This window comes from Gavialis gangeticus, unplaced genomic scaffold, assembly GCF_001723915.1.
Source record: "Gavialis gangeticus isolate Ggan-Ray unplaced genomic scaffold, GavGan_comp1, whole genome shotgun sequence".
In the NCBI taxonomy this organism is placed as follows: Eukaryota; Metazoa; Chordata; order Crocodylia; family Gavialidae; genus Gavialis; species Gavialis gangeticus.
Genome location: NW_017729024.1, coordinates 45,093,585 through 45,109,549, shown reverse-complemented (window position 1 = coordinate 45,109,549; position 15,965 = coordinate 45,093,585). Strand labels below are relative to the sequence as shown.

The 15,965-nt window shown below is 41.9% G+C and overlaps 1 protein-coding gene across 1 annotated transcript in view; it reads right to left on the bottom strand.

Annotated features, from left to right (window-relative positions):
- SVEP1 (sushi, von Willebrand factor type A, EGF and pentraxin domain containing 1) overlaps positions 1 to 15,965 on the bottom strand; it is a gene marked incomplete at its 5' end in the record, with an annotated part of 254,483 nt that overhangs the window by 145,411 nt on the left and 93,107 nt on the right. The window contains 3 exons of the mRNA XM_019518196.1: positions 4,816 to 4,995; positions 9,581 to 9,760; positions 10,039 to 10,197. Coding sequence (XP_019373741.1) covers positions 4,816 to 4,995; positions 9,581 to 9,760; positions 10,039 to 10,197 — 519 coding nt within the window. The remainder of the gene's footprint in view (positions 1 to 4,815; positions 4,996 to 9,580; positions 9,761 to 10,038; positions 10,198 to 15,965) is intronic.

Genomic DNA, 15,965 nt, shown 5'->3' with positions numbered 1-15,965 from the left:
TAATCTCCCGTGCTGGCCCCTCGTGGATATGCGCCAGAATAATTTTCTCAAAAAGCTTGCCCAGGATCCAGGTAAAACTAACTGGCCTATAGTTTCCCGGGTCCTCCTTCTTCCCCTTTTTGAAGATAGGAACCACGCTGGCCCTCTTCCAGTCCTCTGGCACCATACCAGAGCACCACAAGTGCTTGTAAAGCTGTGCCAGGGGTCTCGCAATGACCTCAGCTAATTCCCTCAGCACTCGAGGGTGGAGATCGTCCGGACCAGCTGATTTGAATACATCTAGTCCTTCCAGAAGTTCCCTAACTAGTTCCTCACTAACCCTTGGCCTAGGTGTGTCTCCCCTGGAGTTTAAGGGGGGCCCAGCAGGAGGGTGACTGTTCTGGTCCCTGCTTAGGAAAATGGAGGCAAAGAAATCATTAAATATGTTGGCTTTTTCATCTGGTGTGATGACCAAATTTCCTAGAGTGTCTTGCAGGAGCCCCACATTACCCGGAACCTTCTTTTTGCCCCCTATGTATTTAAAGAAGGACTTCTTGTTGTCCTTGATCTGGGAAGCTAGTCCCAGTTCCAATACAATAGTGTAACTGGGAGCAGAATTTAGACTTCTGAGTCTACTTACAGTAATGTGAAGAAATATATAAAATAATCTTGCAGTGTATGGGTCAGAATTTGATGTCAGTTATACCAGTTAGTAGAGATCCAGGGTTAAAATACTTCAGAGAGAGAGCAGAATCACACCTCATTTGTAAAATAAAAAGGTAGCAAGTAAAGTTGACTGTGATCAATTAAGCACACTATACAATTCATAAACAAGGAAGTGAATTTCAAGAAAATGGACAAAAGAAAACACTGCAGAATACATTATTAATTTTTCTCTCTCAACCCCCATCTTTTGCTTGCTAAACCCAACAACTTGAAGGATGAAACAAATTTTAAAAGGACACACTGCTTCTTTCAACACTAGATGGCATCAGTGCCCTTGGCATTAATGCCAACTAGTCTTGCACTTGTCTTCTAAAGAGTAATTAGCCACGATACTCTGAATTCAGGTAAAAGACAGGACAGATTTGCACCTTACAGACCCGTGATACTCAACTAGGTTGCCACTGCACCCTGGGGTGCTTGAGATCCTTTAAAGAGTCTGAGTGCCCCATGGTGCCACACAATGTTAGCACTGTTAGGTGTTCAAACATGATTTGCAAAATAGTCTGAGATTTCAAATAGGAATTCACAGCATTAAGTACATTCTGACCTGTTGTAACCCAAGTTCTTTGCAACAGAAGAATTGTTCTGTTGTTTTTTCTGTAGTCAAAAACGAGTGAAGACTAAGAGCTGACATTTTCCAAGGGGTGCTTTAACTCTAAGGAGGGGTGCCTTAAGTCTACAAAGGTTGAGAATCACTGTTATAGACTAAGTAAAGCAGAGATTAATACTGCGAGGAGGCTAACATTTGACAATATCCATTCAACCTAATATGCTGGCAATAAGCCATCCATCAGTGGAATACAATTAACACTTATTTTTTTGCAAATGAGATAAATTCCAAAATCTCTCTCTCTCTCAGATACCTTGTAAAGTAATGTTCTCCAAGGCAACTTTTACAAAGAGCATCTTCAACAAAAGTTACATAACTAAAATACACATAACAGGTGCTTGCATGCACTTCTGCCTCACGCAAAAAGCCTAATGGATTCAACAGGTGATGTAATTTAGGGAAGGGACAGATGTTCATTTGTAGCGATACAAAGTGTCTCAGCATCTTTTGGCACCAGGAAAACATGGCACTATGGAGGCATACAGACTTTCGATACCCTTGGCCAGAGAGCTACGAAGTCACCTCAAAGGCCCTCTCCAGCCAGGTGATGACTTGGTGCTTCTCCTTTGTTCCCCCTGCCCCCACAGAAACTTGTTAAGTGAGGTAACTGGAGCTGTCTCGCTGCTGCTTCAGCTTCCACGTGGCATCACCCCCTGCACTGTCACTCTCTGACCAGCTGTTGCTATCACTGGTAACCTGGCAGGGTGGCAACAGCCGGTAGGGCTGCCTGCAAGGCCTCAGTAACACTGCTGGAGCTGCCACAGCATGGGCTCTTGCTGGCAAGAGCCTGTGCTCTGCCAGCCACAAGGCCATTTTGGGGGAGCCCTAACCCCATGGCCAAAACACTAGCTCTTTCTGGGCTTCTCATGGTGGCTGTCACACCAAAACACTGCGTAGCTGTGCGGGACCCTCTCCCTACCTAGTCAAGCTGATCTCTGCTGGCCACAGTGGCTGTGGCAGCAGCAGGGTCCCAAGCAGGGCTCCTTGACAGCGCGCTACTGGACAGGCGACCAAGGAGCTAACTGCTTTCCCTCCCAGCTTCCCCCTTGGAGGGGAAGAGAGAGAGCAGTGGATGGTGGATGCTAGGGGTCCTAGAGACCCCTGTAGTGCTATGTGTAAACTGTACAGGTGTTATGCACAGTGCTACAAAACCAGGAAGTTCCTCTTTGTAATCACTAGTATTTTGTAGAACTTTAAGCATCTTTGTAGTCCTATAAACAGCTTGAACGGCTATATGCTTGCTTTTGGTTGCACTACCAAGGCATATTTAGCACTACAAACATAATACTTGTCCATGGCCTTAGAGACTCTACAGAAGGTACTGTGAAGACTTTAGAACACCCATGAATATCCAAGAACACCAAAGAATATCTGATGTCTAGAAAATGTGCCTTACAGTGAGAAAAGTGCAGCTGATTCCATTTACTTTATCCAAGAGAAGGTTAAGAAATGCCTTGATCACAGGCTAAAAATACTGTCATGGAAAAGGATTTCTGGTTATATACAGCTCTTTGTTCTTGCAGGGAAAAAAAAGCACAATAAGGGTTTATGCCTGAAAGCTAAGGTGATAAAATTCAGATTTTAGGTGCAATTTTTTAATAGAGAGGACAATTATTGTGACCAGTGCTAAGCAGCATAATAGTTTACGAACATGCCATCAAGGAGTTGTCTGTCTCTACCTGGCTTGCATCTTTATGCCCCTGCAATAAGCCCATGCATGGACTTTCACATCTCTACATTCTGTCAGCAGGAGTCAATGAAAGTTTGCTTTGACTGCAGCGTCAGCAGAAGTGAGCACATATTTTTTCAGCTAACACTTGTTGCTTTGGGACAATCAAAGATAACTCTTACACTAGATTTCTGGGAAGAACAGAAGTAAACTTTGCTGTCATTAACTTTGAAACTTTCACATAACTCACCCAATTAAGAAAAGTCAAATACTGTACAGCATGAGGCAGCCTTTTGATATGTAATGGCACTAAATCATAATGTTTAAAAAATTAAGCCAAGATTTTTAACTAATGACTATGGTAAATCCTTATATAACAATCCTCCAATAGTATTCTTGGCCCAGTCCTAATCTTTTTAATGTTAATTGAAGTTTTCGCATTGCATTCAATGGAGGCAAAATTGGGCACCCAATGTACCCAATTCAAATACATTTTGAATTATTTTAAAGATGTTTTAAAAGCATGTATTTATACCTAGGACCAATTTTAATCTATTTCCTAGGATGGTCAAAATTTTGTGCCCGGTGTTCTTAAGTTATAAATAATTAAAGGCGCAATATAAATCACTTCTATATCTAAGGACCTGACATGTTTAGTGCGAGTGATATTAACTCCACCTTAAATTTCTAGGGGCATATATTTCCAGCTTCTGAAATGTTGGGTTTTATGTTCACAATCTCTGAATTTCAATTTGTTGGAGCTAAACATACATACGCATACATGCATGCACACTTTAGTGAATAAAATTTTCTGTGAATTTACTCATTAGAAGTGATGAACAGACACTCCTGGATTCAGAAGTACTTTCTTATATACACAACAGATATGGTGTAGCCACAGCAATGTAAACTTCTGCACACCACTGCACCAAGTATGCCAGGCTTCACTTGGCCAACAAGACTCAAACTTTAGCTGGTTGATTCTTCTCTAGCTTTGAGAGCTCAGTCTCCCTGCTTATTTAACTCCTGTGCTCTCTTCTGTGTTAGCTTTCTCTACTGGAAACTGGACTGTGATCACCAATTAATTTTGTATAGGCTGGCTAACAGCTACCAGGCAGTAGCAAATTTTACTTGTTACCTGTTTGTGTTAGGTATCAACAAGCAACGTGGACATCAAAATTTCTTTATCTTTCTACCAATCTCACCTCAATCTACCTTGCAAAATACATTATAAGGTACACGGACACAGAGATCATTGTTCTTTCTTTAGCTCCATATTCATCAAAGAGAATGGAAGAGGCAGAGTTGCTTACTATAAATTAAATATTCTGTCAATGAAGCATTCCAGGGTCCATAGCCCATGTTTATCTACAGATGCCATGGGATTTAATCCCCATCCCCAACAGTCATGAGTCCTGCCATGCCACGTGTGTGTCACACAGGAGGCAAGATTTTGGGATTGCGGATCAGATCCCAATTGTGCCAACGCAGTGAGAGCCTGGAATCATTGGTTCCACCTGCACCAGCAATTTGAAAGCTGGTTTCAGCTACAGGACTACACCTAGGTCTTGAACTGAACCTGGTTCGACCCTGGGGCTGGGGAAAACAATCAGTCGACTGATGGCCCTAGGGCAGAAGTAGACAATCAGCTGACTGTCAACCCTGGCCCTAGACGTGCCACGTGTTCAATTTAAGGTGCCATTCAAACCAGTCATAAAAATCTTCATTATATGTAGAACACATTAGTCATAGCATAAATGTAACATGTAGAGGAGACCTAGATGAACAGACATATAATGACAACCCACCCTCAAAAAACCCAAAAACATACCCAGACACTTTGGTTCCTTCCAGTCCCACTGAGAGTTTCCTTGACAGGTGAGTTTGGCATTTCCTTCCAGTTCAAAGCCCTCGTTACAGGTCACAAAACACACAGTCTTGTAGGAGATATCACTCGATGAACAATTAATATGTCCATTATCAGGCCCATGAAGTTTTGGACATTTTTGTACTGCAAAGTGTAAAACAAGTATATTTTAAGTTTTAAACCATCAATCAGAAGAATACCACAATAAGCTTAAATATCACTTTAAAAGGCCTTTTTCATGGAAGTGAATACATTAAAAACAACACACTGGTAATTCAGGTTAATACAGGGTTTCGAAAGTGACTAGTAAATTTAGCTGGTCAAGTTGGGGCAATTTTCAAAGGTCTGAGACACTTTGAAAAGGCCTGAGTTAGGCACCCAAAAATCAGAGACCACTACAAAATCCAGGTTAATTTCTGTTCAGTAAGGTTCCCTGTTTAAGGCTATACAAGTAAGACAATGTGTTTAGTTTGCTGGGGGAGTGATGCTCACTGGGGAGAATACGTTAGTTTTGGCTGAGTATAATACTTTTTGTTCTTGCTGAATTTCTAATGCTATATCCTAACATAAATTACCTAGATCAGGGGTGTCAAATTAACTTGATTCTGCAAGCTAGATGTGTGGCCTGGAAGCAGTCTACCGACTGAATGAACAGCACGGAGCCAGCCCCACAGACCAGATCAAGTGAAGGCATGACACCCCCATCACTCACCCTCCATACTAAATCCAGCACCCAGAGGAACCTGTTCTGGCCAAATTGGGACATGAGCTGCATGCAGCTCCCGCACTGGCTAGATTGGGATGTGAACCACATGCAACACTCACAGCATATGGTCGGGGTGGATGCTGCATGCATGACAGGTCCCAGACTGGCTCGAGCTGGTGCTTCATGAGGCACAGACCAGCCAGAGAGGACATCAGATCCAGCATGCAGGAGACTCACAGAGCCTACCAGATCCACTGCCTGACTGGCCAGTTCAGGACAGCACTGCATGCAATGCTTCCCCTGTGACCCATGATCCCTGGACCAGCTGGAACAGGCACCACATGCAGCTTGCATCTCAGATTGGCCAAAGCCACAGGTGCTAGATTTGACACATCAGGCTGAGGAGGTCCCAGACTGTCACTGCATGGGGCTAGCACCCAGGGCTGGTTGACGTGGCTTTCCAGGCTGGATTCAGTCTGCAGTCTGTACGTTTTCTTGCCTCCCTACCTGTCCCCCTGACCTAGATAGATTAAAATCAACTCTGTAAGAACTTGCAACTTTAATGTACTGCATCAGTCTTTTCTAATGAATGAAGTAGCAGTACAAGTAAACAGCAACAACTGGATAAAAATGATGTAGACTGTCATTCTCCAGAATGATGGAGACTGTTACCTTTTAATAGCCAGACCCTTTTCCGTGTCTTTCTACTGACTGCAATGGTGAAGGGTTGAGCCTTTAATGGAATATGACTGCAGAGTCTGGGGTGAGTTTTTATTCTGTGGTTAAGAATGTTGATTTCACCAGCTAACCCCCCGCCAGCATAGGAGGCAAACCACTCACTTTCTTTCCAAAAATATTTCAGACTTAAGCCAACTTGGCAGCAATCTTTTCTCTTCTCAGTAGTTGTTTATTGCACATATTGATGAGAAAGTACATATATATAATTGCACATGTTGGCCCAACAGATTGCATGTCTTCTTAAAACCAATCAGTGAACAAAGTTCCTCAGTTATTAACCAAACGAAAACCAGATGTAAAAATCTTAAGGAATACAAATGCCATAAAGATAAATATATATAAAAAAATTCTTTTTGAAAGAGACTGATATTAAAATGTTGGGGTGTGGGAAATAAAGCTGTTTACCAAAGGATAAGGAACGGCAATCCAGTACTGCCAACATTTTATGGATAATGTTGAAAGTTCAGCTGCAGGATATTGCTTTCCTTTTTCTCCCCTCACAGACACACATGCCGGTGTCAGAGAGATATGGAAACTTACTAGTCCATTAGGTTTCTAGTAAATGAAAGAAAGGACTGCACTTCACATCCATTTTCTACTACTCTTTACCTTACTGCACTGAGAAGGGTACACTTACCAAAATCTGGTGCAAACTGATGTAGTAGTGTACTACAGTATATTTTCATACTTGTAGGGCAGTAATTCTCAGCCTTTTGAGACTTAAGGCACCTCTCCACAACTTTTGTGAATTATGTGGCACCCCATTTCAAAAACTAATTTATCACAGTGCTTCCCCCCTTGCTCAGGAGCAAGGCAGTGTAGGAAGGGGATGAGGAGGAGTGGCTGGGCAGGGATGAGCCTGTGTTTACCTGTTTGCATCTTGAGGCATCCTTCAAAGGATCTCACAGAACCTTGAAATATTGCAACAGCTCAGTTGAGAATCAGTTATAGTGTATTGTGGTTTCTACTGTGGCCAAAGTTGTAGCACATGGGTTTTGGCAGAGTATAGAATGAGGCATGGCTGACAGAGCCTAGATAAATGTAGGAGCACTGGGGAAATGCTCGTCAGGCAACCGTTGCTACAAATCATGTAGCATGCCATGTGTCCATTTCTACCTCTCATCAGGTCTGGTCATCAGCTGGCATGAAAGAAGTATGTAGGCAGGGGAACTGGACACATGACACATTTATTAACGCGCCTTCCCCCAGAAGAACATTTTTTTGTCAGGTCATTAATTAGGCATTTTTTCACAAACATGAAATATCCCCATGAATTCAAATAAAAATATTCTGTTGGCATCATAATTATAAATATATTTCCTGAATCCAAGTCATTTTGCTATTTGGATACTGTCTTGTTTTCTATCAGCCGCTACTAGTTACTGAAGGTGTTCTAATGAGTCTAAGCATCACTTATCACACACAACACATTTCAGCTAGCAAAGCAAACGCACCAAAATGCTTGAATGTTTACCACCAAAATGAGCAGCCTGTAAAGGGATTAGAATCCTTTCACTGTCCTTTCCTAATTTATATGATAAAATACTGCTGGGATTAACATGACAGCCATGAACCGAGCTCTTTGATCTTGTTCTCTTTTATAGTGTGGTTTACTGTATGAATGAAGAAAAGCAGACACCGCATATGCTAAGGCTCTATCTTTTTTAATACAGAAACTTCAGCATGATTCACCGTAGCAGAAAAAACGTAAAAGGATATCCTTGGATGCTTCAAAGGAAATTAAGACAACATGACGATAACAGCTCAAGGCAGAGAACTAACCTTTTTGCCACTCTCTTGAAAAGTCAAATTATTCATTGAAAGGAAAACATAAAACCTTGAAGAAAAAAATAAGGTGACCTCCCTCAGACAACAAACAATAGACAAAATATCCTTTCATTTCCCCAAAAGGGATTTCTATGCTTTCCATGTGCTAGATTCCTTGTCTTCTCTGTGAAGTCTACAGCAGTGTAGATGGTTCAAGAGCAAATGGACTAGCCATTCCTTTACCCTTTCATGGCAAGCACATGCCAGATGTATCATTCCTCAGATTACTTTGTAAAAGAACTTCTATCATGAACATATGATCTCCCAACACCCTAGTGCACACACAGCTGGATTGCCAAACTATTTCATCAGCACTCAGTTTGCTGGAAAGACATGGCCATACTCCACTCTCAAACTTACTTCCTCATCCTCCTTCTGGAGGTTACTGGAATTTGATTAAGTTCTGCAATCTTTGTGAAGCAAATTGCTAGGTAGGATAAGGTAGGCTACCAGGTGAGTATGGCCTCAGGAGTGGCTGCTCTCTAGCTCTGTCACTTACCCTTGGCTGTACCACTCATCTTGTCCCCCACCTTGTGACTGATGTGCGTATACCAGCCACTATGGGGCAGATGCCAACTATATGGAGACTAGGGAAACACTGTTAGTTTCCTTGTCCCTATGCAGAGGAGAAAGGCAGTTTCAGTACATGAGTAGACTGCTTGAAAGAGGTCAGATTCAGCTTCCTTTCAAGAACTGCACAGTTCTCTAGTGTGCTCTGCATACGCATTAATGCCACTGGAGTGGAGTTAGGTCACACCAAAAAGAAAGTACAATACTCTTCTGTACATAATAGAGACCTTCTAGAGCTGTTGTAGAGAAATGCCTTTATTCACACCCTTCCCCGTTTCTGACTGTGCTTCCTAGGCCTGCTGTTTCTTTCCTTTCCGGTTGCCATTCCCTTGCCCACAGCATCAGGGAAATTGTCAGTCTCTCCCTGGTGGAAGTGCCCTCAAAATTCTTCTGGGACAATAAACAGGACCCAGAGTTTCCCCATCTTTTCTTTTCATTTCCATAATAAGCCCCAAACTACAAATCAGAAACTTGCAAGGCAGATTCATCTTGCGTGTTTCTGCCACCAAATTCCAATGTCAACATTCATTTGTGCCAACATGACTCCCACATGGAGGTTTTGACAAACCAACACTGCAAAGACCTCACATCGTGTAGTACACGTCCTTGCAGGACAGGGGATGCAAGAGAGGACAGAATGGACCTTTTCCAAGTGTTTGATTATAGAAAATATCACTCTGCATTTTTTTCCTGAGGGTTTTCTTCCTCTGTTTTAGTAGACTGGAAAACAAAATGCACATCATAGGGATTCCCTTTTAAATATTCTGTCACTTGAGGTTTAGAGTGAACTGACCATAAACCAGCAAAAGTAAGACAAAAAGCAGCCCCAAACATCATAAAAAAGACAACTCATGTCAAAAGATATTTCTAAACAAATGTCATTCCTACCTCTGCAAGTGGCTTCTGAACCAGACCACAGGCCACTTGGCTGACAAAGTCGTATGCTGCTTCCCACTAGATCAAACCCTGCTTTGCATCGGATTCCACAGGCAGCATTGAAGTAGTTGTTGCAGACGTTCTGGATAAAATAGCCATTTTCAGGGGGCTTCAGTTCAGGGCAGTGGACAACTAATCAATTATAGAAGCATAGGGTTAGAGGTGATGGGTGGAATCCAACTGCTAAATAAAGGAAAGCATCCTTGTTATTGCCAACTTGTATGGCTGCTTAGATCTGGATATCTTTTTATATCACAGCATCCAGGCTTTTAAGTGAATGTATAGTAAAATCCACCTATGCCTTGATATTTCATTCACAGTGAAATAGACAACAACAATAAGAATTTCTGGGTATAAGTGTCATTCTGTGCCTTATATGGCTATTCATGATCTCTACTGGAAAGACTTACCTTCACAGGTTTGTCCTGCAGCACGATACCCCTCTCTACAGACACAGTCCTCAATGGAGGTACTTCCTGGTAGAGAAGTATGGTTCTCATCAGGGCATGAGATGCAAGTGTTAATTCCACCTGGTGAGCCTTCTGGCTTGTAAGTTCCTGAAGGGCAAGCTATCCAAGAAAGGAGGAGACTTTTAGAAGAAAAGGATGAGACTCCAGAGTTTCTGAAAATACACTGGACTACCAATTTGCATAAGAATATTTTCAAATACATACATCCATCTCAGAAAGTAAAGAGAGCTGAATATGTCCATGGTTTGCATCACCTACCAACTGCTTTGCTTTCTGCTTCTTCCTTCTAGGGATATATCATTCAAGGTAGGGACCTTGTCTCCCACATACATCTGTAAAGTTTTTAGGACATATCCAAAGCTCACTGGCTGGGGCACAAGGATGTTACAATTTCACAATTGTTTTATGTTTGTATAACTACACTGGCTTCAGTGTCATGCCTGATTTACACTTGTATAAATTATTTCAGAATCATGCCTCAGGTTTCCAAAAACATGTCAACATTATGCTCAGGCTCAATACATAAGAATTATTGATATACTGAGCAAGGAAAAACTTACATCTGGGATCCCGATTTATATTTCATTCTATGCCATATAAAAGATATAGTACATAACTAGCTATAAATACAATGCGAATCAGAGCCCATGGAGCAACTAATCAAAACAATTATTCTCCAAATCCTTTAAAGTAATTTATACCCTACTCAAGAGTTTTAACTGTGTGCATAGGTATGGGAGAGATTTACCAAAGACACCTTAAAGCAATAAGACCAGCAATAGGAGAATTCCAGCAATTAGGGCACTAGAGTTCAATTCCCAACACTGCCACCGATTTCCTGTGTGACCTTGTCAAATCACTAGGTCTCCTTGTGCCTTTGTTTCCAAACTGTAAGAAAATTATAGCACTTCCCTAGTTAAAAGGTGGTGCTGAGGACAAATGCATTAAAATATGAGCTGCTCAGATACTACAGTAATGGAGAAACAAATAATCACTGTAGGTAGAATATAAAAATAATGATACTTAAGACATTACTTAGGATCAAAGGAAAGTAGGCCCGGAAGGGTGCCTGTACATGAGAGCAGAGGTTGCTCTAACACACTATAATTACAGAGCATTGGAGCAGACTTGATTAATCGAGTCTGCTGGAGAGGGGTAATTACTGCACTCCAGCAGCCTCCCACATCTCATGTATCAGCATCCCCATACTTCAAAATGGCAGCAGAGGTGCTTGAACTAAAGCTTGTGAAACGAGCTTGAGTTCAAGCATCCCCACCACTATTTTGAAGGATGGGGACACTGATGCACAAGATGCTGCGGTGCTTTAGTTCACCCTAATTAAAATGCCACTCCCCTCACTTCTCTTGATTTGCAATACAACCCAGCATGCTGTTGTTCTTTTTTGCAACAAGAGCACACTGCTAGCTCCCATTCAGTTTAAGGTTCACTGTAATCCCCCTGTAATCTCATTGTACTCATTATCTGGTAGGTACCCCTATTTGTGAAGACTGAAGTAAATAAGACATTAAATATTTCAGGCTTTTCTCTAGTCAGGCTGCTCTCCTGTTGCACTTTCCATTCTTCCATCATATAAGGATAGCTTGCTCCTGCACCTTTAAGAGGTCCTTCTTGAAACAGCATTTCTCAGCTGGTGGGTTGCACCCCAAAAGTGAGCCTAGAATATTTGAAAGGGTTGCAAGCAAGTCCCCAGAAAAACCCACGAAAGCACGGGTTTCCCCTTGCAGGCTGGCAGCATTCTAATCCTTGCTCAAAGCAGGACCATCCTCAACTAGATCATCCCAGCCAAGACTTTGTCTAGCCAGGTCTCAAAAATCTCCAAGAATGGAGAGACCTCAACCTATCTGGGTAACATGTTCCAGTGCTTTAGTACCTTCCTCGTGAGAAAGTTTTTCCTAATATCTAACCTAAACTTCCCTTGCTGCAACTTGAAACCACTGCTCCTTGTTCTGTTGTATGCTAACACTGACAACAGTCTAGTGCCATCCTCTTTGGAACTGCACTTCATCTTATTAAGCTAAAGAGGTCCCTACTCTCCTCCCACACAGCAAAAAACCCTTACTTCTAGATACAGCCATTCTTTGAACTCACACTTAAAAAATGAAACCCTCTCAATTCCTGTAATCTCCAAACTACATAAGAGAACACTGAGCAGCAGCTGACCTAGAGGGTTAGGCCTGGGTGCCTGGTGGTGGTGTCAAGGGTGGGGGTGAGGGTGAGGCTGGGGCAGGAGGGGCAACCCCCAGCATTCTAACACCCTTGTGCTCCAGCCAGCCCCAGACACAGTCAACACGTGCATTTGAGCGCAAGTAAGTACTCTGCTGTAGGACAGTAATTGTCAGCCAGTACTATCTTACAGTGGACTTAATTAGTTTACTGTGCACATGTAGACTGTGATGCTTTACTGAGAAGCTAATTGGTTAACTCTGCAGTAAATCGCAACTGTATATGTGCCCAGAAAGTCTATGTACAAATCTCAGGTCAGTTCAGTATAAATCCTTCTGTGCTGGCTGCATTCAGTAATTACTATGTGTGGCAGGGCACTGTTGGTGCCTGCCACTTTAAGGGCTGGGTCAGGCATCCAGCAGGTGCCTGATGGCAGCAGCCATTTCAAGAACCTAGTACATAAAGGCTGCAGTCTGTTGCTGCCAGCCAGGCAGAAACATTGCCTAGCTGAGCTGCAGCAGGAACAACCCCGGAGGTAAGGGCAAGAGCTTAAGGGGATGGACAGGAGGCTCTTGGTCCTGGGCATGACCTAAAACTGCACCCTGCCAGGGATGGATGGCCTGGTGGGGCTCCAAGTGGTGTGAAAGCCTCCTTGAAATGCCAGGCCAGTTACCTCCCCAGTGAAAGGCAGTTTGGGGCAACTTAACCCCAGCCCCCACATCCTAGTGGGTAACCTGGCAAGGAAGTCAGCAGGACCCAAGGGAGTCCAGAAGAGGGAAAGGTGATCAGAGCAAATGAGGGGCAAGGAGCCTAGCAAGGGGAGTAAAGCCTAGTGAGAGGCAAGGAACCCAGAGGCTAGGAGCACTGACTGTGTGTGTGTGTGGGGCATGGAGCCCATTATAAGTGACGGGCACAGAGCCCAATGAGAGAGGTCAGTTAGGGGCCAGGATATGTTTACAACATGTGGATGCCATCTGCGAGACTTGGGCTGCAGTGTAGGGGAGAAACAGAGCTGCAGATAGCACCCCCTGGCGTTGGGGCAGTCTCCCGCATTATACCAAAAGTTTATGGAAACAACAAAGTTGTGGGAGGTGAGACTGGGCAGACTGCCCATAGAAAAGGTGGGCGGGCCAGCAGGAGATCTGGCCCCGCTGAGCTTGCCCCCTGTTACACTATACTAGTATTTTAATCTTCTAGTAGGAAAGCTTTCTGCACTATAAAAATGCAAACTTAAAACTACAGAAATTTCACTGAACATTTAGAGTAGAATCTATTGCACCTGGTTGACAACCAAAGTGCAACTTGAGATGAACTCTGTTCACTAGATAAAACAGGATTCTACCCTCAGAGTGCAGAATATAGACTTTTAAAATGGAAAATAAAGTTAGTGACAAATTAAAATCAAACCCGACATTCCAGAAAATCAGGAATGTGGAGCATAGTGCACGAGTTCCAGTGGATTTTAATGTCTGAGACACAGCAAAAGATCCTCCTCTACAGCATGAGGCCAATGTTTTTCATTTGAATGTCTGAATACAAATTTGATGGATGGGTAATTTTGCTGTAAAAAATTCAAATCTACAGAATGCCTGACAGAACTCAGATCTGATTTCCTTCTAATTACACCAGTGCAGTCTAGTACCATCAATGGAGCTGTTCCTGATTTATCCCACAGTAGAGGAGAGAGGAGAAGCTTAATATACTTAAGAGATGAATTTAATAGATTGTGTCCTTTTAAAAAATGCATAATTTCTTCAACTAAACTAAATTACAATTAGTAAGTAATCCCTGCCACTAACTGTACTTCCCATACTTCATGCTAATAAATATTCAGATTAAGGGTTTATCCTTTGCCAGGCTGACAGCAGCTTGCTTTGTACTGTCCTGTAGGAATACAGATACCTCCTGATACAGTCACTCTTCTGTCCAAATTGAGCCTGTGTTCTATTAAATATAAGTAACTGAGATGGAGATAATTATCTATATAATTTCAACTCGTTCTTGCATTTTAAATAAAATGCTATTATTATTATTATTATTATTATTATTATTATTATTGTTCCAATACATTAATGTGTTAAATGTCAAATCCTGCTCTCACAGACACTGACAAAGCTCTCTAAATACTTCTTCACTATAGCCCTACATTTATGTCAATGTAACTAATAAGAAAATGGGTTACATCAGCTATCAGGCACTGTATAGAAACAAGGAATCTGGCTCAGAATAGACATGCCTTATCCATTTGTTAACAGCTGTGTGAACTACTTGAAGAATTTTAAATAGTGATAACCAATTTTAGACTTTGTTTACTTTTTTTTTTAAAGAACCCACTGCATATTAGACAACTGCAAACTGTCAAAGTTGACAGCTACTGTAACTCTTTTTTTTTTCTTTAGGGTTTGAACTGCTGATAATGTTTAAAGGCCCCTATATATCTTTTTGCGCTATGGTACCCCGAGATCCTCCTTGTGCCTTAGCAAATGCAAAAAAAAGAGGCAAAACCTTCTAGAACAATAAATGTTACTGTGTCATTAATGCAAGTGAGCTGGCAAGTGCTGTAGCAGGCTTATTTAACTTAACTCCTCTGCTTTGAAGTCATTCACATTTTAAATTGCATTTTGACATCACTGGATGGGCCTGACTTTTTACATTAAGCTTAGAGATTGTACTAAGTCGAAGTCATAACTTCCATGAGAGAGAGGATATTAATTGGTTACAGTGAATCATAATTTGCTAGCATTTCCATACTTTTATTTGCATTCCTAGCTGTGACAGGGTAGTATAGCTTTAGAATTTTACCATCTAAGCCCTCAACACATTCAACACAGACAAGAGCAAAGGCAATGTATGCCTATGGGGCTGTACTCCTACTGGCAATGGGTCCGCATATGATATATTGCCTGTCACACAAAATGCACTTGTTGAGGGCATAAATAATCTGTTCAGGTTTAGGACAACTAGATCATGGGGCACATGCCAGCTTCTCAGAAATCTTTAGAGGCCTATCCTATTGGTCCTCATTAATTGCCCTGAAATTTGTAATTGGCTCCTTTAAAGGAGTAATACCTAGATAAGGCAGTGAAACTGATAACAGACTGCCTGAGCATGCATGCATTGAGGGGCACATCTCATGTGCCTTATCTCATGTTGCCACCCTTCCCTTCCTTCCCCACCATTAGTCCTGTTTTCTGTTTCTTCATTTATGGTTTCTGTGTTTTATCTCACAAAAGGCAGTTAGCTGGAATGGATATCATGTCCCTTTTGAGTATTTTTGAAAAATTATAATGGAAAAAAATCATTGTCACAGTTTGTAATCTGCCTTTCTGCACTCTCTAATATATAGTCCTGTCAAGAACAACCCAGCTAGAAGCATGCTAGAATTACAATAAATATGAAAGAGAAATGGATTTGTTTAAACATTTAATATATGGGACTTGTAGTAAGATTGCAAAGGAAAATATATGGCATGTCTGTAAGTCCAAGGATCAGAAGAGGATTTGTACTAAATCTCAGCATGTTCTGTAGCTCTTTAATATTTCCTGTTATACTCCACATGTGCTCTGCATAATCGAGGCTACAGTGCTACCAGAAACCAGCCATTTGTGTACAGCAGTTTTATAATGGAGCTGAAAAAGGTGGTGGCAACAGGGAAAAGCAGTCAAAATAGTCCGGTGTAAACA